The sequence below is a fragment of the Diabrotica virgifera genome, chromosome 8 (assembly GCF_917563875.1).
Source record: "Diabrotica virgifera virgifera chromosome 8, PGI_DIABVI_V3a".
Lineage (NCBI taxonomy): Eukaryota > Metazoa > Arthropoda > Insecta > Coleoptera > Chrysomelidae > Diabrotica > Diabrotica virgifera.
In genome coordinates this window covers 172957161-172983052 of record NC_065450.1, presented here as the reverse complement: position 1 = coordinate 172983052, position 25892 = coordinate 172957161, and the positions used below count along the sequence as shown (strand labels likewise).

At 33.4% G+C, this 25892-nt stretch overlaps 1 protein-coding gene across 1 annotated transcript in view; it reads right to left on the bottom strand.

Annotated features, from left to right (window-relative positions):
• Window positions 1-25892, bottom strand: part of LOC126889868 (dynein axonemal heavy chain 8) — a 424246-nt gene that overhangs the window by 113142 nt on the left and 285212 nt on the right. Inside the window, exons 53-54 of the mRNA XM_050658553.1 lie at window positions 22727-22911; window positions 17819-18081 (exon numbers count right to left, since the gene is read on the bottom strand). Of these exons, the coding sequence (XP_050514510.1) occupies window positions 17819-18081; window positions 22727-22911 (448 nt within the window). The remainder of the gene's footprint in view (window positions 1-17818; window positions 18082-22726; window positions 22912-25892) is intronic.

The window sequence follows — 25892 nt, the reverse complement described above, 5'->3', positions numbered from 1 at the left end:
AATATAATTTAGAACCTGTATCAAAAATAAAAAGTTTTGTTTGTCTTTCGTTTGGCCCCTAAAGACGACTAAAAATTCAACTTATACCAGCCACCCCAAAACGTGTCGTGACGTCACGAGGTTGTCTGTTTACATTCTACACCAATTGTATATTATATAATTTTAAATTAGACATTATAAACGTCGTTAGAAAATACAGTTATGTGACGTTACAAATGTTTTTGATCGTTTGAACTGTTCATAGAAAATTTGTAGTTTTACAAAATGGTTTTATTTTCAATGGTAAACCTTTCTTCCTTTCCTTTAAAAACTGTATAAAACTGCAATCTCAACAAACTGGTATATTTTATTACAATGACATACGATAAATATCATTAGAATATAAATATTTTTCCTGTATTCCCCGACGATGATCTGGCTAAATACCCAAGTAGGTGGAGGCCAATAAACTAAAGAAAAAGAAGAAGAATATGCGTAAATATATCCATCTGAACCATATAGTTAAACTCTGTGACGTCACGGGTCGTTTGAACTATTTTAAGATAAAGAAGACTTTAAATTTGTACTTCTAAGTTATTATGAGTTTTTGAAGCGTGAAATTTTGGAAATCTCATTTTTATACAAAACTGAACGTTATTATGTAATAAAAAAATATGCAAGTTCCCTATTTACTTATGGTAAGATGTAAATTAAAACTATCGCAATCTATCAAGTATGAAACTGGCATTAGTCAAAGAAATTGGCTGAGTCTATTAACCTTTAACTACCCGCGCACCAAATTATGACATAACTACACGCGTGGCGTACTTTATACGCCACAAGAAAATACACAATAACAGAGGATTTGTTTATTTTTTTTTTGAAAAAATACACTTAGTTGTTTGTTATAAACCTTATTCGACATCAGTGAATACTTGGAGTTCCTTCTCAGTAAGCCAATTGGGTTTTATAACTGGAATCATGGAATAACTGGATTCCACGATAAATAAAATTGCTAATAAAAAATTTTTTGAAATGTGATTTTTTACGGGAGAAAAAGTATTGTTTATAAAGAAACATATTTTTGTGTCATAATGACTAAAAAACAATTGAAATATGTACTTATATTACTACTTATATTAATGTAATCGTGGCGTATATTGTCCAATACCGGAAACAACAAATAATAAACTGTAAATTACGATCTTCCCAGAACACCGATTATAACGAAACTAAAATCAACTTGTAAAGGACATTCCAGTGATAGGTTAGAGACATAAACAAGGTCAAAAATTAAATTCTTAAATATATTTGCAGTAGAATTCTTATATCTGGCGTACAAAATACGCCAGCGCGTGTAGTTAAAGGTTAATATTTAATATGATAATGGATGAAACCATAAAGTTAAAAAAAGAAGAGGATATAGAATGGGAGAAAAGGAAATAATGATAATAAAAATACAAAAATAGACGGTTTAGTTTTGATTTAAATCTGTCTCCTGCCATCCCCCGATAGCGCTATTTCTAGGTCTACCTTTTGTCAAGGAGGCTATGCAAGAAGACAAATCTAAATCAAAACTTCCGTAGTTCTCGGTATACAATAAAACTATTTATACCGGAGTAAGGTTAGAACGCCCTCTAACGGGGAATAAGTGAAATAAATGGCGACTCGATTCTAGTTTTCTGTTGACCTAGATATCAAAATATCAACAGGCACCGCTGGGAAATATTCCAAAAATGCGGTTCAGAGAAACTATATGAAACGAGTCTTTGTACTCTTATACAGAGTATGGCATTAGTAAAAATACAAAAATAGACGGTTTAGTTTTGATTTAAATCTGTCTCCTGCCATCCCCCGATAGCGCTATTTCTAGGTCTACCTTTTGTCAAGGAGGCTATGCAAGAAGACAAATCTAAATCAAACTTCCGTAGTTCTCGGTATACAATAAAACTATTTATACCGGAGTAAGGTTAGAACGCCCTCTAACGGGGAATAAGTGAAATAAATGGCGACTCGATTCTAGTTTTCTGTTGACCTAGATATCAAAATATCAACAGGCACCGCTGGGAAATATTCCAAAAATGCGGTTCAGAGAAACTATATGAAACGAGTCTTTGTACTCTTATACAGAGTATGGCATTAGTAAAAATACAAAAATAGACGGTTTAGTTTTGATTTAAATCTGTCTCCTGCCATCCCCCGATAGCGCTATTTCTAGGTCTACCTTTTGTCAAGGAGGCTATGCAAGAAGACAAATCTAAATCAAAACTTCCGTAGTTCTCGGTATACAATAAAACTATTTATACCGGAGTAAGGTTAGAACGCCCTCTAACGGGGAATAAGTGAAATAAATGGCGACTCGATTCTAGTTTTCTGTTGACCTAGATATCAAAATATCAACAGGCACCGCTGGGAAATATTCCAAAAATGCGGTTCAGAGAAACTATATGAAACGAGTCTTTGTACTCTTATACAGAGTATGGCATTAGTAAAAATACAAAAATAGACGGTTTAGTTTTGATTTAAATCTGTCTCCTGCCATCCCCCGATAGCGCTATTTCTAGGTCTACCTTTTGTCAAGGAGGCTATGCAAGAAGACAAATATAAATCAAAACTTCCGTAGTTCTCGGTATACAATAAAACTATTTATACCGGAGTAAGGTTAGAACGCCCTCTAACGGGGAATAAGTGAAATAAATGGCGACTCGATTCTGGTTTTCTGTTGACCTAGATATCAAAATATCAACAGGCACCGCTGGGAAATATTCCAAAAATGCGGTTCAGAGAAACTATATGAAACGAGACTTTGTACTCTTATACAGAGTATGGCATTAGTAAAAATACAAAAATAGACGGTTTAGTTTTGACTTAAATCTGTCTCCTGCCATCCTCCGATAGCGCTATTTCTAGGTCTACCTTTTGTCAAGGAGGCTATGCAAGAAGACAAATCTAAATCAAAACTTCCGTAGTTCTCGGTATACAATAAAACTATTTATACCGGAGTAAGGTTAGAACGCCCTCTAACGGGGAATAAGTGAAATAAATGGCGACTCGATTCTAGTTTTCTGTTGACCTAGATATCAAAATATCAACAGGCACCGCTGGGAAATATTCCAAAAATGCGGTTCAGAGAAACTATATGAAACGAGTCTTTGTACTCTTATACAGAGTATGGCATTAGTAAAAATACAAAAATAGACGGTTTAGTTTTGATTTAAATCTGTCTCCTGCCATCCCCCGATAGCGCTATTTCTAGGTCTACCTTTTGTCAAGGAGGCTATGCAAGAAGACAAATCTAAATCAAAACTTCCGTAGTTCTCGGTATACAATAAAACTATTTATACCGGAGTAAGGTTAGAACGCCCTCTAACGGGGAATAAGTGAAATAAATGGCGACTCGATTCTAGTTTTCTGTTGACCTAGATATCAAAATATCAACAGGCACCGCTGGGAAATATTCCAAAAATGCGGTTCAGAGAAACTATATGAAACGAGTCTTTGTACTCTTATACAGAGTATAGCATTAGCAAAAATACAAAAATAGACGGTTTAGTTTTGATTTAAATCTGTCTCCTGCCATCCCCCGATAGCGCTATTTCTAGGTCTACCTTTTGTCAAGGAGGCTATGCAAGAAGACAAATCTAAATCAAAACTTCCGTAGTTCTCGGTATACAATAAAACTATTTATACCGGAGTAAGGTTAGAACGCCCTCTAACGGGGAATAAGTGAAATAAATGGCGACTCGATTCTAGTTTTCTGTTGACCTAGATATCAAAATATCAACAGGCACCGCTGGGAAATATTCCAAAAATGCGGTTCAGAGAAACTATATGAAACGAGTCTTTGTACTCTTATACAGAGTATGGCATTAGTAAAAATACAAAAATAGACGGTTTAGTTTTGATTTAAATCTGTCTCCTGCCATCCCCCGATAGCGCTATTTCTAGGTCTACCTTTTGTCAAGGAGGCTATGCAAGAAGACAAATCTAAATCAAACTTCCGTAGTTCTCGGTATACAATAAAACTATTTATACCGGAGTAAGGTTAGAACGCCCTCTAACGGGGAATAAGTGAAATAAATGGCGAGTCGATTCTAGTTTTCTGTTGACCTAGATATCAAAATATCAACAGGCACCGCTGGGAAATATTCCAAAAATGCGGTTCAGAGAAACTATATGAAACGAGTCTTTGTACTCTTATAGAGAGTATGGCATTAGTAAAAATACAAAAATAGACGGTTTAGTTTTGATTTAAATCTGTCTCCTGCCATCCCCCGATAGCGCTATTTCTAGGTCTACCTTTTGTCAAGGAGGCTATGCAAGAAGACAAATCTAAATCAAAACTTCCGTAGTTCTCGGTATACAATAAAACTATTTATACCGGAGTAAGGTTAGAACGCCCTCTAACGGGGAATAAGTGAAATAAATGGCGACTCGATTCTAGTTTTCTGTTGACCTAGATATCAAAATATCAACAGGCACCGCTGGGAAATATTCCAAAAATGCGGTTCAGAGAAACTATATGAAACGAGTCTTTGTACTCTTATACAGAGTATGGCATTAGTAAAAATACAAAAATAGACGGTTTAGTTTTGATTTAAATCTGTCTCCTGCCATCCCCCGATAGCGCTATTTCTAGGTCTACCTTTTGTCAAGGAGGCTATGCAAGAAGACAAATCTAAATCAAAACTTCCGTAGTTCTCGGTATACAATAAAACTATTTATACCGGAGTAAGGTTAGAACGCCCTCTAACGGGGAATAAGTGAAATAAATGGCGACTCGATTCTAGTTTTCTCTTGAACTAGATATCAAAATATCAACAGGCACCGCTGGGAAATATTCCAAAAATGCGGTTCAGAGAAACTATATGAAACGAGTCTTTGTACTCTTATACAGAGTATGGCATTAGTAAAAATACAAAAATAGACGGTTTAGTTTTGATTTAAATCTGTCTCCTTTAGGACAGATTTAAATCAAAACTAAACCGTCTATTTTTGTATTTTTACTAATGCCATACTCTGTATAAGAGTACAAAGACTCGTTTCATATAGTTTCTCTGAACCGCATTTTTGGAATATTTCCCAGCGGTGCCTGTTGATATTTTGATATCTAGGTCAACAGAAAACTAGAATCGAGTCGCCATTTATTTCACTTATTCCCCGTTAGAGGGCGTTCTAACCTTACTCCGGTATAAATAGTTTTATTGTATACCGAGAACTACGGAAGTTTTGATTTAGATTTGTCTTCTTGCATAGCCTCCTTGACAAAAGGTAGACCTAGAAATAGCGCTATCGGGGGATGGCAGGAGACAGATTTAAATCAAAACTAAACCGTCCATTTTTGTATTTTTACTAATGCCATACTCTGTATAAGAGTACAAAGACTCGTTTCATATAGTTTCTTTGAACCGCATTTTTGGAATATTTCCCAGCGGTGCCTGTTGATATTTTGATATCTAGGTCAACAGAAAACTAGAATCGAGTCGCCATTTATTTCACTTATTCCCCGTTAGAGGGCGTTCTAACCTTACTCCGGTATAAATAATTTTATTGTATACCGAGAACTACGGAAGTTTTGATTTAGATTTGTCTTCTTGCATAGCCTCCTTGACAAAAGGTAGACCTAGAAATAGCGCTATCGGGGGATGGCAGGAGACAGATTTAAATCAAAACTAAACCGTCTATTTTTGTATTTTTACTAATGCCATACTCTGTATAAGAGTACAAAGACTCGTTTCATATAGTTTCTCTGAACCGCATTTTTGGAATATTTCCCAGCGGTGCCTGTTGATATTTTGATATCTAGGTCAACAGAAAACTAGAATCGACTCGCCATTTATTTCACTTATTCCCCGTTAGAGGGCGTTCTAACCTTACTCCGGTATAAATAGTTTTATTGTATACCGAGAACTACGGAAGTTTGATTTAGATTTGTCTTCTTGCATAGCCTCCTTGACAAAAGGTAGACCTAGAAATAGAGCTATCGGGGGATGGCAGGAGACAGATTTAAATCAAAACTAAACCGTCTATTTTTGTATTTTTACTAATGCCATACTCTGTATAAGAGTACAAAGACTCGTTTCATATAGTTTCTCTGAACCGCATTTTTGGAATATTTCCCAGCGGTGCCTGTTGATATTTTGATATCTAGGTCAACAGAAAACTAGAATCGAGTCGCCATTTATTTCACTTATTCCCCGTTAGAGGGCGTTCTAACCTTACTCCGGTATAAATAGTTTTATTGTATACCGAGAACTACGGAAGTTTTGATTTAGATTTGTCTTCTTGCATAGCCTCCTTGACAAAAGGTAGACCTAGAAATAGCGCTATCGGGGGATGGCAGGAGACAGATTTAAATCAAAACTAAACCGTCTATTTTTGTATTTTTGCTAATGCTATACTCTGTATAAGAGTACAAAGACTCGTTTCATATAGTTTCTCTGAACCGCATTTTTGGAATATTTCCCAGCGGTGCCTGTTGATATTTTGATATCTAGGTCAACAGAAAACTAGAATCGAGTCGCCATTTATTTCAATAATGATAATAGGCTACGCCAATGATGTCATAAATAATGATATAATGACATCATAACAGCCGAAAGTGAAGATGACATACACAGATTAATTAGAGAATTCGAAGATAAGGCGCTCATATACAACATGGTGATCTTAACAGAGATCCGGAACCGAGACGATGTAAACTGGTCGTAAATAACAAAATAATAGAACAAGTGATGGAAACGGAATAATTGGGATAAAACTGTTAAGCTCAGGAAAAGTGGAAGAAGGAGTACAAAAACAAGTGAACATGACGAACAGTGCAGCAGGATGACTCAAAAACACAATCTGGAGAAACAAATACCTCACAACGGAAACGAAAGTCTGGATATATAAATCGACAATAAGACCAATAATAACGTACAGCTGGTTCCTAAAAAACTGATACGACTCTTAGTAAGAATTGATCATTTTGAGCAGTGTATTAAATACCGACCAATCAAATTTTGATTGGTCTGACATTATATATTTATTGTGACAGACAAATAATAAAATAAACAAACAAACAACAAATAGCTGATTATATACATAATATGTTAATTCATAACTGGTCATAAATTATTAAGGTCTAAATTTTGATATTATTTTGAATTCCTGCATTTTATAAAGAGTATATAAATGATAGTTTTTACATAAAATAGAGTTGTTATTATTTTTAATATTATTAAGGAATAAAACAAACGACAATAAAACTCAACAATATATTAAAGTAAGAATTGTTTTAAAACTGTTGTTCTGCTTACGTTAAAATTGTTCGCTATGGCAGATAGTGACATCTCCTAATTTCGTTACGATTCTTGCTTTTAGTTCTTTGCTAGCATGTGGAGCCATTTTTGAGGTTGAATAGAATATAGTCCAGGGCCCATCTGTTTTGAGATGGACGTTGAGAGGTGACTCAAGTTTTTTTGCAGAAATTGCTTGATAATAACTCAAATAATAATATTTGAGTTATCCTCCCTCTCAAAAAGGTCCGGAACATTGTTTAAATAATCAAAATGGGGAGACCGGCCCTGGCAAGGTATGGTGAAGTTGTACTGATATTTTACTCCTAGTTTTTACGAAAAACAAGTGGTATTATTAAATAGTTTTTTAAAATTAAAGTGTTTATCTACTAGATACTACTACGTAAGTCATCTATACGTAATTATTACTTTATTATTGTGAAAGGAAAACGTCAAATAATAAATAAACACCACCGTTCAATCATTTTGTGAGGTTAGCTAGCATGCGGTTGGTTTGTCACTTACCAGAGCCGGACTGAAGCTTTCGCCACCGCAGCTAAAATGACTTCACACAATGTAAACACACCTTCCGATCTAACCAGTCCAGTAAATCAACGTTCGAATATCACAAACAGTTATGCATCAGCCGCTTCAAACTCTTTTCCGAGTAAGACCCAAGCAATTGTATTTAGTTGTATCGATAATGCTAAATTGCAGGATTATTTAATTCCGTTGGGCGCAATAATCAATCCAAAAAATATTATTTTTTCATCTAGATTATCTCATAATAGAATCTGCATGTATTTGGCAAACAAAACCGTAGTAGATAATTTCATGCAACAACATGGCTCTATAGAAGTACTCGGCGAAGTTGTAACAGCACGGAGACTTGTCTCTCCAGCAGAAAGACTAGTCTTGTCTGGTGTCTGCCCGTCAATTCCTCATCAAGTATTAGTTGAAGAATTACAGAATATTGGTTTAAAGCTTATTTCCCCAATAACATTTCTGAAAATTAGCTCAACTCTTCCCGAATATAGTCACATATTGAGCTTTCGGAGGCAAGTTTATGTAAGCCCTATAACATCACCAATTCCAGATTCTATTCTAATAAATTTCGACCAAACACCTTACCGCATATTTTTGTCACAAGGTACACTCACCTGCTTTATTTGCAAAAATACAGGACACATATCATCCCAATGCAATAACAGTTCAGTAACGGAATCAACTCATATTGATTCAAACAATGAAGTACCAAATCAAACAGATCCAACAAGTATATTACACAAGTTACCAAACACTCAGCAGTCATCAAGTTATGCATTATCAAATCCGAGCATATCACCTACACCTACAAATCTCCATGACCAAGAAATTACTAATACTCCTACTCATAGCAACACTTTCAGTCATCCACATTCAGCGGCAATACCGTTTTCACAAACTCCTAAAGCAATATCCTCCAATCTATCAGCACCTCTTCCATTAGATACAACTGCAGAAAACTCCAATAAAACTAATACATCACCACAATTTTCCGAAACAACCATTTCAACCAATCTTACAATCAAAACTTCAAGCTCGACTTCTGTCATTACCAATGAGTCTGCTCCAGTACTTCCAAAGGTAATAAAGCCACAACATCTAAGTGAAAACTCTAATAGCACTTGCGAAAACGCAAGTTCTTCCATAAAACGCAGTATTGGTGAGATCGATACTCCTCCTTCAGACTCAGCAATTTCATCACAAAATCTGTTTGCAAAACCCAAATCTTCTAAACCAAAAAAACCGCGCTCATCTAAAGTCCCATCTACACGGGAAACTCTTGAAAATTTTATTGATAATCATACCCCACCATTCGTTTTAAATTACCACCAATTGTCCTTACTGATTGATAATGTCCAAGGCTCCCCCGACACTATTAGCGTCGTTAAAGAATTTACAACTGATATGCCTGGTTTACTCTATCTTTTACAAAGCAGCTATCAATATGCAAATGATAGATCTACAAAAACTAAGTTTACAAAACTTCAAAAGAAACTTCTTAACCATTTAGGGAAAGAGATTTCTGACTTAGACAGTGACTCTTCTGTAGATAATTGCTCAGTATCATCTAACTCCGAATCTGTTAACAACATTCAACTCGATACTTCAATGGAACATTGATGGATTTTTCCATCGTCTCCCTATGCTACAGCTTCTTTTATCCGAATATTCTCCAGATATTATTTGTCTACAGGAGACAAACTTAAAGACCAATCAGTTGTACAATTCAAAACATTTCAATTGTTTCTGCAAAGACCGTACAGATGCAGGTCGTGCAAGCGGTGGTGTAGCGATACTAGTAAACAATCTTCTTTTCCGTTTACCCCCAGCATGTAGCACATTTTCAGCTGAACTCTACGCCATATACCGTGCTGTGAAACTTCTTAACGAGCTTACACTCACCAAAGGCCTGATCATAACAGATTTCCTTAGCTCTCTAAACTCATTAAAACACATTTTTCCGAAATATCCTTTTGAAAAGTTGCTAAAATACCAGCTTTCCCAAGCTCATGAACATGGAAGAAGCGTTCAATTTGTATGGGTTCCCTCACACGTCGGAATAACAGGAAATGAAGAAGCTGACAGGACTGCACGAGAGGCAATTTTAAGTGAATTTTCGGAGCCGATAGACAAGTGTGTCTCCAGTGACTTAAAAGCTTATTTTAAAAATAAAGTGTTGTGTTTGTGGCGAAATGAGTGGTCTCAATCTAATTCTAAGTTAAATAAAATAAAAAATAATGTGTCTCAGTGGTTTCCATCGTCGCGCAATAGACGAGAACAAATTGCGGTTGCGCGTTTACGTGTAGGACATACCAGGTTAACGCACTCTTACCTTTTCACAAAGAGTAATCCTCCTATATGCGATCAGTGTAACGTCCGATTAACAGTCGAACACTTTTTAATAGTTTGTAGTAAATATGACCAAGAAAGACCAAGATCCCAAACGCTCTACCACAGGCTCTAGGTCAAAACTATTCCTGCGACAATATAGTTAATTATCTAAAATCCATAAACATTCTGTACAACCTGTAGTTGTTTACTTTTGTTATTTATATTTTGTTCCGTCGCTAATAACCTTTTGGTGGATGCGACTTCTTTTTCTAATAAAAAATAAAAAAAAAATAATCAAAATGTCAAAAAATGAAGGAAAAATCCGATTTTTTTCTTCGTTTTTTGATTATAACTCTAAAAGTATTCATTTCCGAGAAAATATGTACTGACATAAAAGTTGTGCAATTAAATTTCCTACAATATAGAATTAGTTATAAATTTTAAAAATAGTCACCCTTGCGGCCAAGTAGCAATCATTGCGAAAAAAACATACAAAAACAAGTATTCGCATTTTACGTTTTTCAACCATCTATGCTACGTCTTGGACCTTCATAGTCCTGTCGCCAAGGGGGGTACAACGGCCTCCTGTATTCAGATGGACTTACCCAAGTTTTTTTATGTACTTTGACCCGTAGAACACGAATTTTTTGGGTAACAGTTGATCCGGACGTCGATAAGTTTGTTATAAACAAAGAAGTTGAGGAATTACATAACAGCGATTTCTCGCAAAACAAAATATGTTTTTGTATTTTTTGGGCCATTCTAACCAAAAAATGTTCCTACAAATTTTTTCGTAGAATGCATAGTTTTCGGGATAAACGCGGTGGAACTTTCAAAAAGTAGAAAAATTGCAATTTTTGTACCCGAATAACTTTTGATTAAAAAATAAAATAGCAATTCTGCTTACCGCATTTGAAAGTTCAAGTCAAAGTATATCGGTTTTAGTTATTTGCATTGCTAAAAATTTATTATTTTATTGTTAAACAAAAGTATAAACACCTAGTGCTGGAGTGATGTTTTCAATGATTTCTCATTTAAAATCGAACGAGTAGGTAGAGTAGGTAGGTACAAGTGCAAGCGAGGCTATTTCTACGTAGCATGCATGTAAACGCATGTATTAGGCACGGGAAACACTATGTGTTTATAGCTTTTTTTAGCAATAAACACATAAATTTTTAGCAATGTATATATTCGAAACCGATAGAATTTGACTTGAACTTTCAAATGCGGTAAACAGAATTGCTATTTTATTTTTTAATCAAAAGTTATTCAGGTTCAAAAATTGCAATTTTTCGATTTTTTGAAAGTTCAACCGCGTTTATCTCGAAAACTATGCATCCTACGAAAAAACTTGTAGGAACATTTTTTGGTTAGAATGGCCCAAAAAATACAAAAACATGTTTTGTTTTGCGAGAAATCGCTGTTACGTAATTCCTCAACTTCTTTGTTTATAACAATCTTATTCTTATCGACATCCGGATCAACTGTTACCCAAAAAATTCGTGTTCTACGGGCCAAAATACATAATAAAAACTTGAGTAAGTCCATCTGAATACAGGAGGCCGTTGTACCCCCCCTGGCGACAGGACTATCATATTTTATCCAGAAAAACTTTATGATATAGTAAAACAACACTGTAAATCTCATTAATATCGGTTTAATAGATTTTGCAAAATAAATTTTGAAATCCAGCTTTCGCAAAAAAAATTCATTTTTTCAAAATGTTACAAAACTGAAAATAAAGCAGATAGCAAGTTGAAATTTTTTTTACATATAGAAGTGTACTGTACCTTTCATTTACAATTTGTAAAATTAAAATCGATTAACTACCACGGCGTCGGAAATTGTTCTAAATAAACATTTATTATTGGTGCTACGCGCAGGACAGCGGTGTTCGATTCACACAAGTTGATTTCCACCAAAATTTCTTCCAATCTTTATCTAATATATTATTTTCTTACTCTATATTTTGTTGTATTTTATTATTTTAATTCCACAAAAATCAAACTAATTTTATTATTGTTTGTGAAATATTGTTTAAACAATTGCATATTTTTAAAAATAATAAACGTTTATTCTCTAAGTTAAAATTTATGAACAAAGAAAGTTTTTGCTAAAAAAGTGTTATTTCAAAGGATAGAGTATGTGTTTTTATTTTGCAATAAACAATTTATTTATTTATATCGAAATGTAATAAAAATTAAAATGTATCAATCATTATCAAAGGTCATTGGAATGCCCAATTAGAGCAAACTATCCGCTGTCCTGCGCGCAGCCCAATAATTAATGTTTATTTTAAAAAAATTCCTGCCGCCGTGGTAGTTAATAGATTTTAATTTTTCAAACTGCAAATGAAAGGTACAGTACACTCCTATAGACAAAAAAATTTCAACTTGCTATCTGCTTTATTTTCAGTCCTGTAACATTTTGAAAAAATGAATTTTTTTTGCAAAAGCTGGATTGCAAAATACATTTTGTAAAATCTATTGAACCGATCTTAATGAAATTTACAGTATTGTTTTACTGTATCATAAAGTTTTTCTGGGTGAAACATGAAGGTCCTAAGTGTAGCATAAATGGTTGAAAAACGTAAAATGCGAATACTTGTTTTTGTATGTTTTTTTCGCAATTATTGCTATTTTCCAACAACGGTGACCATTTTTTAAAATTTTTAGCCAATTCCATATTGTAGAAAATTTAATTACGCAACTTTTATGTCAATACAACTTTTCTCGGAAATGAATACTTTGAAAGCTATAATCAAAAAACCAAGAAAAAAATCGAATTTTTCCTTAATTTTTTGACATTTTGATTATTTAAACAATGTTCCCGACTTTTTTAAGAGGGAGGATAACTCAAATATTATTATTTGAGTTATTTTCAAGCAATTTCTGCAAAAAAATTTGAGTCACCTCTCAACGCCCAAATGTACTAATATTTTTACAGATGCGCCCTGGTCTAATAAGATATCTGACAAATTTTAAGATTTGGCAGTGACAGTGACAGTATGTAAATAACAAATTTTATCCTTCAAAATACACTGCTCAATTTTCTACAAAATACGCTTTAAGAGTCGTATCTGGTGCGGGAGCACGCCAAATAGAATTATATTTTAGTGACGTCACGTTGCCTAGCAACCGTCGATTCTCCCATTATAAAATTCTATTTTGTGACGTCAGCAAAATAGAATTCTATTTGGCGTGCTCTGGGCCCTGGGGTGAGAGCACGCCAAATAGAATTCTATTTTGTTGACGTCACAAAATAGAATTTCACAATGGGGGAATCGACGGTTGCTAGACAACGTATTGTCACTAAAATAGAATTCTATTTGGCGTGCTCTCACCCCAGTTTTTTTAGGAACCAGCTGTACATAGCGGAAACAAGAGCAGATACGGCGAAAACACAACCCGTGTTGAGCTGGCCCCCCCACTTGCAAAAATTAAAAAACAAATAGCCCTGATTTATGAGCTATTTATGAGCTTTCATATTCCGCAAACTAAACATTTTGAGCTCGTTCCACTGAGCAGGAATTTAACACTTTATTGGGGGGGGGGCTGAGTCAGCCCCCCCACTAATTAAAAATAGGAATATTGAATCGGTTTTTGCGACAGAATTACGAGCTATTTATGAGCTCTTGAAATTATATAGTTTCGATTTTTGAGCTCATCCCGTCACCCCCAAACAACCCTTTAATTGATTTAACTTAAGAGAAAAATGCTGAGAAAACTTAAAATATATCGTGTTGCGGATATAATTCCTATAGCGTATATACTCCAAGAATAGACTATTAAATCACGTGCATTTCGATTATTGAATTACAACCCCTTCGCAAGAAAACCACCCTATCTTCCCGGCTTAAGAGAAAGTTGTACTTAAAATGCATTAAATAATTTAATTTGGCGGATACATATCATGTAATAATTTATAAGCTCCCAAATTACGCTCATTTAGATCAGTAACTTGCAATTTATTTTGTATAGTGCAGTCACTGAAGGTAAAAATCAACAATTACCTTCAATTTCGGTGAACCTTCATCGATTTTCACGAAAATTGGTCAGTGGTTAGAGGATACCTCAAGAAACAAAGGTGACATGGTACCACCTTGCGCCTTTACCCCGAGGGTCGATACCGCCCCTTCTCGGGGGTGAAAATTATTTTATAAAAAATAACTGCACAAATCTATAAAAGAACAAATTATAAGCAAAATTTATTATATAAAGTTATTAAAATAAGTCAATACTTTTTAAGTTATTAAACATCAAAAATTTTAATTATTCGTGAAAAAAATGCATGTTTTGAAGCGGTTTTTCGTAAATAACTGAAAAACTTTAAGTTTTTACAAAACAGTTAATAGTAGTTTAATTCGTATAGCTTATATTCTAAGAATAAACTCTTAAATCACGCGCCTTTCGATTATTGAGCTACAACCCCTTCGCAAGAAAACCATCCCTAATTCTCGGCTTAAGAGAGAGAGAGAGTTGTACTTAAAATAATTTAAATTAATTATTTGACGACTAGATATCGTTTAATAATTTATGAGCTCGCAAAATATACGCATCTATATTATTGAATTGCCATTTTCTTTCTATAGTGCAGTCAGTCAAGGTAAAAATCTACTACGACATTCGATTTCGGTAAATCTCCATTCATTTTCACGAAAATTGGTGAGCGGATAGAGGATACTTCAAGAAAGAAAATTAACAATAACAACTTAGCCGGAGGTATATGTCACCCCTTCTTGGGGGTGAAAATTACTTTATTAAAAATAACCCCACAAATCAAGAGAGGGACAAGTTCTAAGCAAAATTTGTTATATAATGTTATTAGAATAAATCAATACTTTTTGAGTTATTAAAGATCAAATATTTTAATTTTTGTGAAAGAAAATGTATGCTTTAAAGCGATTTTTCATAAATAACTTAAAAACTGTAAGTGTTTACAAAAAAGTTTTCATCACTAAAATTGAAGCTAATAAAAAATATAATAAATTTCTGACTTGAAAAACCCTTTAATGTAAATTTAAAGTAAGTTATAGGTAATTAAATGTATAGTTATTTCTGCGACTATTCAAATCTAAGGATTCAAGCTTAAATAACGGGAAAGGGATGCATTTTATAACACTTACTAAATACTTGTCAAAGTACTTAGAAATACCTATCAAATGAGCTCCAGAAAAAGTTGATAGCAGCAAAATTTATACTCTAAAAATTTTTTCAAAAAAAATGAATTTTTTTTAATCACTGTTAATTTTTATGATATCAGGCACACCCAACTATTTGAAAGGTAATTTCAAGAGCTATAAAACTGTATTACATTTAGGCCCGATACTTTATGTCTCGATTAACAGCTAGTTTGTTCACCGGGGTTTAATCGTGACCTCTTTAGGGTCTCTTGCGTTGTAATAAATGCAATTATAAGTATTATTATTATTCTTATTTATAATCATAATAATACTTGTAATTGAATTTATTACAACGCAAGAGACCCTAAAGAGGTCCCGATTAAACTCCGGTTAACTAACCGGCTGTCAACCGAGACATAAAGTACCGGCTTAATCTTTTAAATACTTTATTTTTTAGGATAATAGGTTAATGGGCTCCAGTTACATTGTTCTCGTAGTAAAATTTAGGCTTAAACGTTTCTATCTTCGTTATTTTGATTCATACATAAATCAAAAGACAAGTAAAGACAAATTTCGTTATTTATCATTTTTTACGTCAATCGTGTATTGCTGAAGTTATTATTTTAAATATGATCTAAAATAATCTATATTTGAAAGACTAAATGTTTTATAGTTTTATAGCTATACTTTATAAGTATAAATTTTGATGCTATCAACTTTTTCTGGAGCTCATTTTTGATAGGTATTTCTAAGTACTTTGACAAGTATTTAGTACCTAAGTGTTATAAAATGCATCTCTTTCACGTTATTTAAGCTTGAATCCTTAGATTTGAACAGTCGCAGAAAAAAATATACATTTAATTACCAATAACTTACTTTAAATTAACATTAAAAGGTTTTTTAAGTAATCAATTTATTATATTTTTTATTAGGTTCAATTTTTTGAAAAACTTTTTTGTAAAAACTTAGTTTTTGAGTTACTTATGAAAGATTTCTTTAAAGCATGCATTTTCTTTCACAAAAATTAAAATATTTGATCTTTAATAACTCAAAAACTATTGATTTATTTTAATAACATTATATAACAAATTTTCCTTAGAATTTGTCCCTCTCTCGATTTGTGGGGTTATTTTTAATAAAGTAATTTTCACCCCCGAGAACGGGTGACGTATACCCCAGGCTAAAACCGCAAGTTGTTATTGTCAATTCGTGAAAATGAATGGAGATTTACCGAAATCGAAGGTCATAGTGGATTTTTACCTTCAGTGACTGCACTATAGAAAGAAAATGGAAATTCAATAATTGAGATGCGTATATTTTGGGAGCTCATTAATTATTAAACGCGATTAGCGATATGTAGTCGCCAAATAATTAATTTAAATTATTTTAAGTACAACTCTCTCTTAAGCCGGGAATATGGGATGGTTTTCTTGCGAAGGAGTTGTAGCTCTATAATCGAAAGGTGCGTGATTTAAGAGTTTATTCTTAGAATATAAGCTATACGAATTAAACTACTATTAACTTTTTTGTAAGAATTTACAGTTTTTCAGTGATTTACGAAAAGCCGCTTCAAAACATGCATTTTTTTCAGGAATAATTAAAATCTTTGATCTTTAATAACTTAAAAAGTATTGACTTATTTTAATAACTTTATATAATAAATTTTGCTTTTAATTCGTTCTTTTATTGATTTGTACATTTATTTTTTATAAAATAATTTTCACCCCCGAGAAGGGGAGGTATCCACCCTCGGGGTAAAGGCGCAAGGTGGTACCATATCACTTTTGTTTCTTGCCGTATCCTATAAGCACTGACCAATTTTCGTGAAAATCGATGAAGTTCACCGAAATTGAAGGTAATCGTTGATTTTTACCTTCAGTGACTGCACTATACAACATAAATTGCAATTTACTGATAAATGCGCGTAATTTCGAAGCTTATAAATTATTAAATGATATGTAGTCGCCAAATAATTAATTTAATGCATTTTAAGTACAACTTTCTCTTAAGCCGGGAAGATAGGGTGGTTTTCTTGCGAAGGGGTTGTAGCTCAATAATCGAAATGCACGTGATTTAATAGTTTATTCTTAGAGTATATAAGCTATAGGAATTATATCCGCAATACGATATATTTTAAGTTTTCTCAGCATTTTCTCTTAAGTTAAATCAATTAAAGGGTTGTTTGGGGATGAAGGGGATGAGCTCAAAAATCGAAACTATATAATTTCAAGAGCTCATAAATAGCTCGTAATTCTGCCGTAAAAACCGATTCTATATTCCTATTTTTAAGTAGTGGGGGGGGGGGGCTGACTCAGCCCCCCCCCCCACTAAAGTATTAAATTCCTGCTCAGTGGAACGAGCTCAAAATTTTTAGTTTGCGGAATATGAAAGCTCACAAATAGCTCATAAATCAGGGCTATTTGTTTTTTGATTTTAGCAAGTGGGGGGGGGGGGCAGCTCAACACGGGTGAAAACACAAAGACTGCTGGAAACATCAGAAATGCAGCCGAAAGTATGAGCGTATGCTAGTAGTAGAAGTATTGGGTATATTTTTAATTACCTTTCATGGTGACAGTAAAATCAATAATGGATGCTTTGGCAAATACCTCAGGCGTGTATTTTGGATTGGCCAATCTAGTAGTTATATAAAGTCTAAATCCGCTATTAAAGTCAACTTCTTTATCTCCTAGTTTCACTTTCAGCGTCGTGCCAACTTTGATAAAATTCTTTTCCAATACATTGTCCAAAACTGGATCCAATTCCTCCGCTATATCTTCTATGATTATCGGATATCCCAGTGATACTGCATCTTCTAGGTGATTCCTTAAAATCGAGAGATATTTAAAACTACAATAAAATCCTAACCTATACACAGTATGAGAATATTACTAAAGATGAATACTAATGATTCTTCTCTTAATTATTGTTTGATTTCCTACTTTTTTTTTGTTATACTGGGTGTACCAAAAGTAGTGGGGCGGTCGAATATTTGGCCAAATGAACATCCGATCGAAAAACTGAAAAATACGTGTTCCATATTTTTCAAAAATCTATCGAATGATACCAAACATGACCTTCACTCCATCACCTTTAGATAAATTTAAAATCATAAATAGGACTAAATATTGCATATATAAAAATAAGTAACTTTTATTGGAGACATCTTTTCTAATTGTGGATAGTTGACTCTATAATCGGAAAAAAACGATTTATCCTGATGTACCAAGTAAATTATAGAAACGGTCTAATATTTCAAGAAATACACTTCCAAATAAAAAACCAAAAAATAAGTGTTTAATATTTTTCAAAAACCTATCAAAAAATACTAAACACGACCCCACTTCTCTATCCCATTGAGGTGGGGCGGGAGTAACTTTAAAATCTTAAGGCCATCGGTACATAATTCGCAAATATTTTACGGGTATCCCTACTTTTTCTGTCTTTACACGGCAAATTACGTGTAGTAAAATTCACACTGGTATGGATATGTAACCATTACTAGAATGTCATTCTACTTGAAAATATCATCATTCATTTAAAGAGATGGCTTTTGAATGTTCTTGGATAACTGTTATTTTTATAGTTGCAAATTATTAATTCAGTTAATAAATGTGATAATTTTTTCACTAACTAGGTATTCAGTGATTGTAATAATTTATATGTACAACAAAAACTAATACTCAAAGTGATTTTTTAATAATATATTGTTACTATGGAACACTTACAATTTTGAACATCTTTAACAACAAAATACTTGGATCACAGAATATTATCCTGATGTATTCTCTGCTTGGATCTTCCACAAATAATACACAATAAATAACTTTTTATTAAGTTCACGTCTTAAATCAATTATTTTTCAAATACACTATATATCAATATTATTTAATGAACAACTCAAAATATTCCCTATGCCATGTCAAATATTTAAAATTGTCACTGATTGTCACTGTCTGACTGACAGTATGCTTTTTTAACTATTTAATGGGAAATAAGCCACAATATTATTAAAAAAATGATTTTTATTAACGTTTCGACGCCCAAATCGGGTGCCGTTGTCAAAATACAAAATACTACTAACATAAACAAAAATGTTGCTTAGTAAAAAAATTCTTCTAATAATTTATTTAATTTGACTCATTTATATCGGCAATTCAGATACATATGATACATTTTAAAGTAGAAGACTTTAAAATGATGTTGCCAATATTTATGAGTTGCCAATATTAAAAAAAAATCATTTTTTTAATAATATTGTGGCTTATTTCCCATTAAATAGTTAAAATTGTAAAAATGCCACAAGAAAATAGCTTCAGAACAACATGACAGTATGCTGACAATATTCATATTCTATTCGACTGAGTGCGTTGTATGACAAAGATAGATTTGGAAATATTACCACGGACGTTGTGTTCATTTTTTTCGAATCCTGAAAAACCAATAAATATTTTTGAAAAATTTAAAGGCAGAATGAAAGACAATATTATTACCGAGGGCCGACAGTCCCTTAGAATAAATAAAAAGTTTATTTATAAATTTTCTCTTAGTTTTTCACCTCTGTAACTTATTATAATAAACATTATAGAAGTGGTCAGGGACTTTCGGCCTTCGATAGCAACGTAATCTTTCATTCTGCGTTTAAATTTTTCAAAAATATTTATTAGTTTTCTCAGGATTTGAAAAAAATGAATCCCCATTTGAATAGCATTGCAGCCGAAAATACCTACCCATCCTCTTAAATAGGAACCAATATTTTTTATTGTAGATTTAGATTCATCATGAAAAAATAAGGAATATATTTGAAGGGCTCGGGACAATAAGGGACCTAAGCCACATTTTTTGAAATTTGAAGATTTTAGTAAAACAGGCGCTGTAACAATGGTCTCAAGCCACTAGCGAAGTTTTACGGCTATTGGGCAATAAATGCGAGCACCAGGCTATAATGACGTTGTTGCCGATTTGCGAAATCATGAAAAATTTTTAAGCAAGAACGTCATAAGCCACAGTAAAATCAACATGGCGACACATGATCGGAGAGTGTTGAAAGAAAAACAATTATTTTATAAGGAAAAATACAGTAGTTCTGGTTCGGACTTTGACTCTGAGGATTCTGTAAAGGATCGAGAATATTCTCCACATACGAGTTCCAGTGAAAGTTATGAATCTTCTCCGAAAAAGGTTAGTAAACATTTTAGTTGCTTGAGACCTTCTTGCTGTAGGATATGTGGCTTGTGTCTTAATAAGTTATAATAACATTAAATTTACTTTTTTAGTAAAACGTAGCCCCAAATAACCTGTTTTAAATTTTTTTATTGATAAAGAGCCATTAACACTAATATTCTATTTAAATTCGTTTGTCAATAACACGTTTTAAGACCAAAAAAGTATTTTATTTAGTAGGCGGCTTGGTCCCTTCTTGGTTCGATAGCGAACACCCAAATTCCATATTCATTAAACACACCCTAAATGGAGCGTTTGATGAAATAAATGTTGGTAAGAGGGTTGTAAAGTTTGGTGACAACAAAAAGCTTAAAAAATATACATATGGAGGGCCAATAATACTGAACATCAAAAAAATTCAGGATATAAAGAAACTTTTACAATATATTCCTCTCACAAACCAGCAGTTTTATCTCAGTATTATTGGAATCAGTACAAGTAACATTGAATAAGACTATAACCAAGTTGATGAAGCAGAGGAAGTAGACAGGGATAATGAAACCGATTTTTTAATAAACAATAATATTGTAGGTATATTCTTGATTTTAGAATGGTTCATTTTGTTATTTTCAAAAAGGTCATAAGCCACATTTATTTGTTTAATAAATTTTTTCTTAAAAGATGCAGTGTCATTTTGTATCTGTCTTTGAAAAAATATATTTAAGAATTTATTATGCATGTAAGGAATTAAGGTAAACATTATAAAATATAAAAATGTGATTTCAGGATTTTGTCAAAAACTTTAAATGTGATTTATTCAAAACTTTTCAAATGAGGCTTAGGTCCCTTATTGCCCCGACCCCTTCATTTATTCGAGACTTTTTTTAGAATTGTTGATAGCTGGCGCTGTAATTGGAAAGATACGATTTCTTAGCGCCATCTATCAACAAATCTAAAAAGGTCTCAAATAAATGTTATGTACTTACTTTTTTATGAGACATTCAAATCTGCAATAAAAAATGGGGGTTCCTATTTAAGATTTTTAAGTTACCCCCGCCTCACCTCCATGAGATGGAGTGGTGGTCGAATTTAGTGTTATTCGATAGGTTTTTGAAAAATATTAAACATGTGTTTTTTAGTGTTTCATTTCGCAGTGAATTTCTTGAGATATTAGACCGTTTCTCTAATAATTTACCTAGGACCTAAAGGATCAGGATAAATCGTTTTTCCGATTTTAGCGCCATCTACCAACAATTCGAAAAAATGTCTCGAATAACAGTTACTTATTTTTGTGTAAGCAATCCGAATTTGCAATAAAAAATGTGGGTTTCCATTTAAGATTTTAAAGTAATCCCCCACCCCACCTCCAGGGTGTTGAGGGGGTGTCGTGTTTGGTGTTATTTAATAGATTTTTGAAAAATATTGAAAACGTATTTTCAGTTTTTTGATCCGATGTATATTTCGTGAGATATTCGACCATCCCGCTACTTTTGGCAGACCCTATATAGACACCGCTAGTATACAGTACGTAAATCGTTCAGCTGGACATAGGGAACATACATTGTATTATATTTAGATACATAAATACATACATTGTATTATATTGAGATAATTGTGGCAACTGAGCTCTCTCGATGACAATATGGTTGTTAGCATTAACGGGCATTAACCTCAAAATTGACAATTCATTTCGATTGACACGCATAAACGTCAAAATATGACAATGTAGTGGCTAAATATTTTTGGCCTAAGGGAATGGAAAAACTGTTTAGTTCTGAAATTATTTTTTAAATAAAAAATATTTTAAAAATTAAAGTAAAATTATTAACTCATTAATCATAAACTTTGTTCTTGATTTATTTATGGACAACCTTGCTTCAAAACTCACTCATTCTATTCGTCCTAACAGCTCTATTGCACCAAAAACTCGTTCTCGAACAGAAGCTTCAACTAACACACGTAAGCGCAGTTGCCACAATTCTCTCAATGTATATTCCCTATGTCCAGCTGAACGATTTACGTACTGTATATACATTTGGTAGTTACTCATCAACGCCCTTCCGGTAGGGATCTGCGGAGGAATATCAATAAAACGCAAGCCCTTATCCCTTGCCGTACTGCTCCCCCATAGGCCGATTATACATCAGCTCCAGTCTAACCCTCAGATTCATATAGAAGTTTAAATCGCTGCGTTAGCTTTTTTGTTTTCCGGGCCAGGATTTTAAGTCACATTCATCAGGACCATATCTTCTCCCGCTAGGCTATCCGATCGACACTTTTTTTTATTAAAGTTTCAAATATAATTTACCTAAAATATTTATGAGTCAGTGTCGTAACGATTAAGCTATTTTCCTTTTCCTTCTCTTTGACCCAGAATTTACCCTGGCTCTGTGGATCTATCAATAATGGATATCGTGAAGCCGACGTTACAATTATTCCATTTTGTACTGACAAGTCGTCATTGGGCAAACCTTGAAGATTCCACTCTCCAATCTAAAAACAACAACAGATCTCTTTGACAATATACTGATGTAAATTAAGGGAATTTTAAAACAAAATAAAAAAATATTAAATATAAATTAACCCTTAACCATTGACATGCGGCAGAGCCAATTAGCAAGACTTATTTGTGATTGATTGCAGATTCATAGTCATAAATTTCTTATTTCATAACATTAGTACATACTACAATATTATTTTTATAGATACATAGGTACAATCTGTTGCTTTTTTTATTTCGTTTTTTTAATTATTTTACTGTGTCTTTTTTAATATATATTTTAATTTGTGCTAAACACTTTTTTTACTTTCTTTTTTTATTTTTCTTTTCTTTTTTATTTTTGTTTCTATTTTTTTTATTTATTTTTTTTTGTTATTATTATTGTATTATGTGTTTTTTTTATTTTTTTTTGTTTTTAATTTTTTCGAACCACATTAACAAGTTATGCCTAATTAGTAGGTAAATATTACATTTACAACTTCTTGTATTTACATAATTTAACATGTTCATAAATGAGATGAAGAATTTCCATATCATTTGTGAAAATATTAAAGTATTAAGGTTTATTGGGAAAAATATTTTAAACCTTTTAATTCTTTATAAAGGCCGTTTATATTATTTATCTGTAAATGACATTCTAATATGACATGTGTTAGATCTCGGATTTTGCCACAAGTACAATTAGGAGTATCTGACAAGCCGATTCTATGCATGTAAAGGCGGAGACAGATATCCGCGCCGCGAACTCCGCGCGGTGTGTGCGCCGCGCGTTCGTGGCGCGGTTATTGTTCGTTAAAATTTTTCATTTTGACGATCCAGAGGAAACTTACAAACGTTTAGTAATTGTAGATAATCATGTCTCTGTCCTGTACTTCTACTACATCTTATTTTGGTATTGTTCTGAAACTATTTTCTTGTGTCATCTTATGCAATTTACTATTTTATGTGGAATAAGCCACAGTTTGGGAACATTTCGGGAACTACCTTTTTCGCTTCCTGGCAACACAAATATAATGGTAGGGGAGCCCAAGCGGGGATTTTTGCAGTTACTCGAGCGCGTCAGATTATCATATGGGGAGAAACGTGGTACCCTGCAGATGTACCTCCACCATATATTAGCTCTTAACACAGGGGAGTTCGTTCAGGGGGGCCCGAAAAAAAATCTATCCTTAAAATATTCGAAATTGTCAGATTAAGATAAGGTAAGTTAAGTACATGCAAAAGAGTCTATATTTCAAAAATATGACGATTTGAGCGGGGCGTACGGAAATGGGTGAGTCAAAAAGTTTCACAAAAAAAGCGAATATTTCGCGAAATGAACGTCAGATTGAAAAACTAAAAACTACGTGTTCAATATTTTTCAAAAATCTATCGAAAAATACCAAACTTGACCCCCACGCAGAGGGGTGGGGGGTAAATTTAAAATTTTAAATACAAATCCCGCGATCTTTCGCAAAATAAACATCATATCGAAAAACTGCAAAATACACTTTATCAATGTTTTTGAAAAATCTATCGAATGGTTCCAAACACGACCCCCCACGGAGGTGAGGTGGGGGGTTACTTTAAAATCTTAAATGGTAGACCCCGTTTCTTATTGCAGATTTGGATTGTTTGTATAAAAATAAACAACTTTTATTCGAAACATTTTTTTGAATTATGGATAGATGGCGCTATAATCGGAAAAAAGATTGTTGGAAATGGAAAATTAAATTAAAAAATGGGAAGACCCCACTAAAATAGAAAATTTTACTTAACTTTTTTGGTTTTAGGACCTAATAATCACAACCCAATAGGTCCCCAAAGCGCTCGAGTGACTGCACATTTAGCATACTTTGCTCCCCTACCATAATATATCTGCTTGTTCCTACAACCAGAAACAAAATTAGAGAACTATAGGTACTTCCAAGTCATGCGATACCTTTTTCGTTTTCCGGTGACACAATTGTAATGTATCTGCTTGTTTCAACTGCGTAGCTTCACTAGAAACGAAATTAGAGAACTATAGGTTCTTCCAAGCCCTGTGTTAACTTTTTCGCTTTCCGGTGACCCAATTATAATATATCTGCTTGTTCCAACTCAGTTGCTTCACCAGAAGCGAAGTTAGGGAACTATAGGCTCTTCCAAGATGTGCGTTACCTTTTTCGCTTTCCGACGACACAATTATAACACATCTACTTGTTCCAACTCCGTTGCTTCACCAGAAGCGAAGTTAGGAAACTATAGGCTCTTCCAAGTTGTGCGTTACCTTTTTCGTTTTCCGGTGACATAATTATAATATATATTTGCTTGTTCCAACTCCGTTGCTTCACCAGAAACGAAGTTAGAAAACTACTGGGTCTTCCAAGTTGTGCGTTACCTTTTTGGCTTTCCGGTGACCCAATTATAATATATCTGCTTGTTCCAACTCCGTTGCTTCACCAGAAGCGAAGTTAGAAAACTATTGGGTCTTCCAAGTTGTGCGTTACCTCTTTCGTTTTCCGGTGACCCAATTATAATATATCTGCTTGTTCCAACTCCGTTGCTTCACCAGAAGCGAAGTTAGAAAACTATTGGGTCTTCCAAGTTGTGCGTTGCCTTTTTGGCTTTCCGGTGACCCAATTATAATATATCTGCTTGTTCCAACTCTGTTGCTTCACCAGAAGCGAAGTTAGAAAACTATTGGGTCTTCCAAGTTGTGCCTTACCTTTTTCTCTTTCCGGTGACACAATTATAATATATCCGCTTGTTTCAACTGCGTTGCTTCACCAGACACGAAGTTAGAAAACTATAGGTTCTCCAAGTCGTGCGTTACCTATTTCGCTTTCCGGTGACACATAATATATATCTGTTTATGAATGTTTTTTTGATATTGATAACTATTTCCGAAGTGAAAGTCGAAAGGTCAAGTAAACTTGATTTCAAACTCTAATTGTGGCTTATGCCCAAATAAAATAGTAAATCTTATTTTTAATACATGTTATTTTTAGTACAA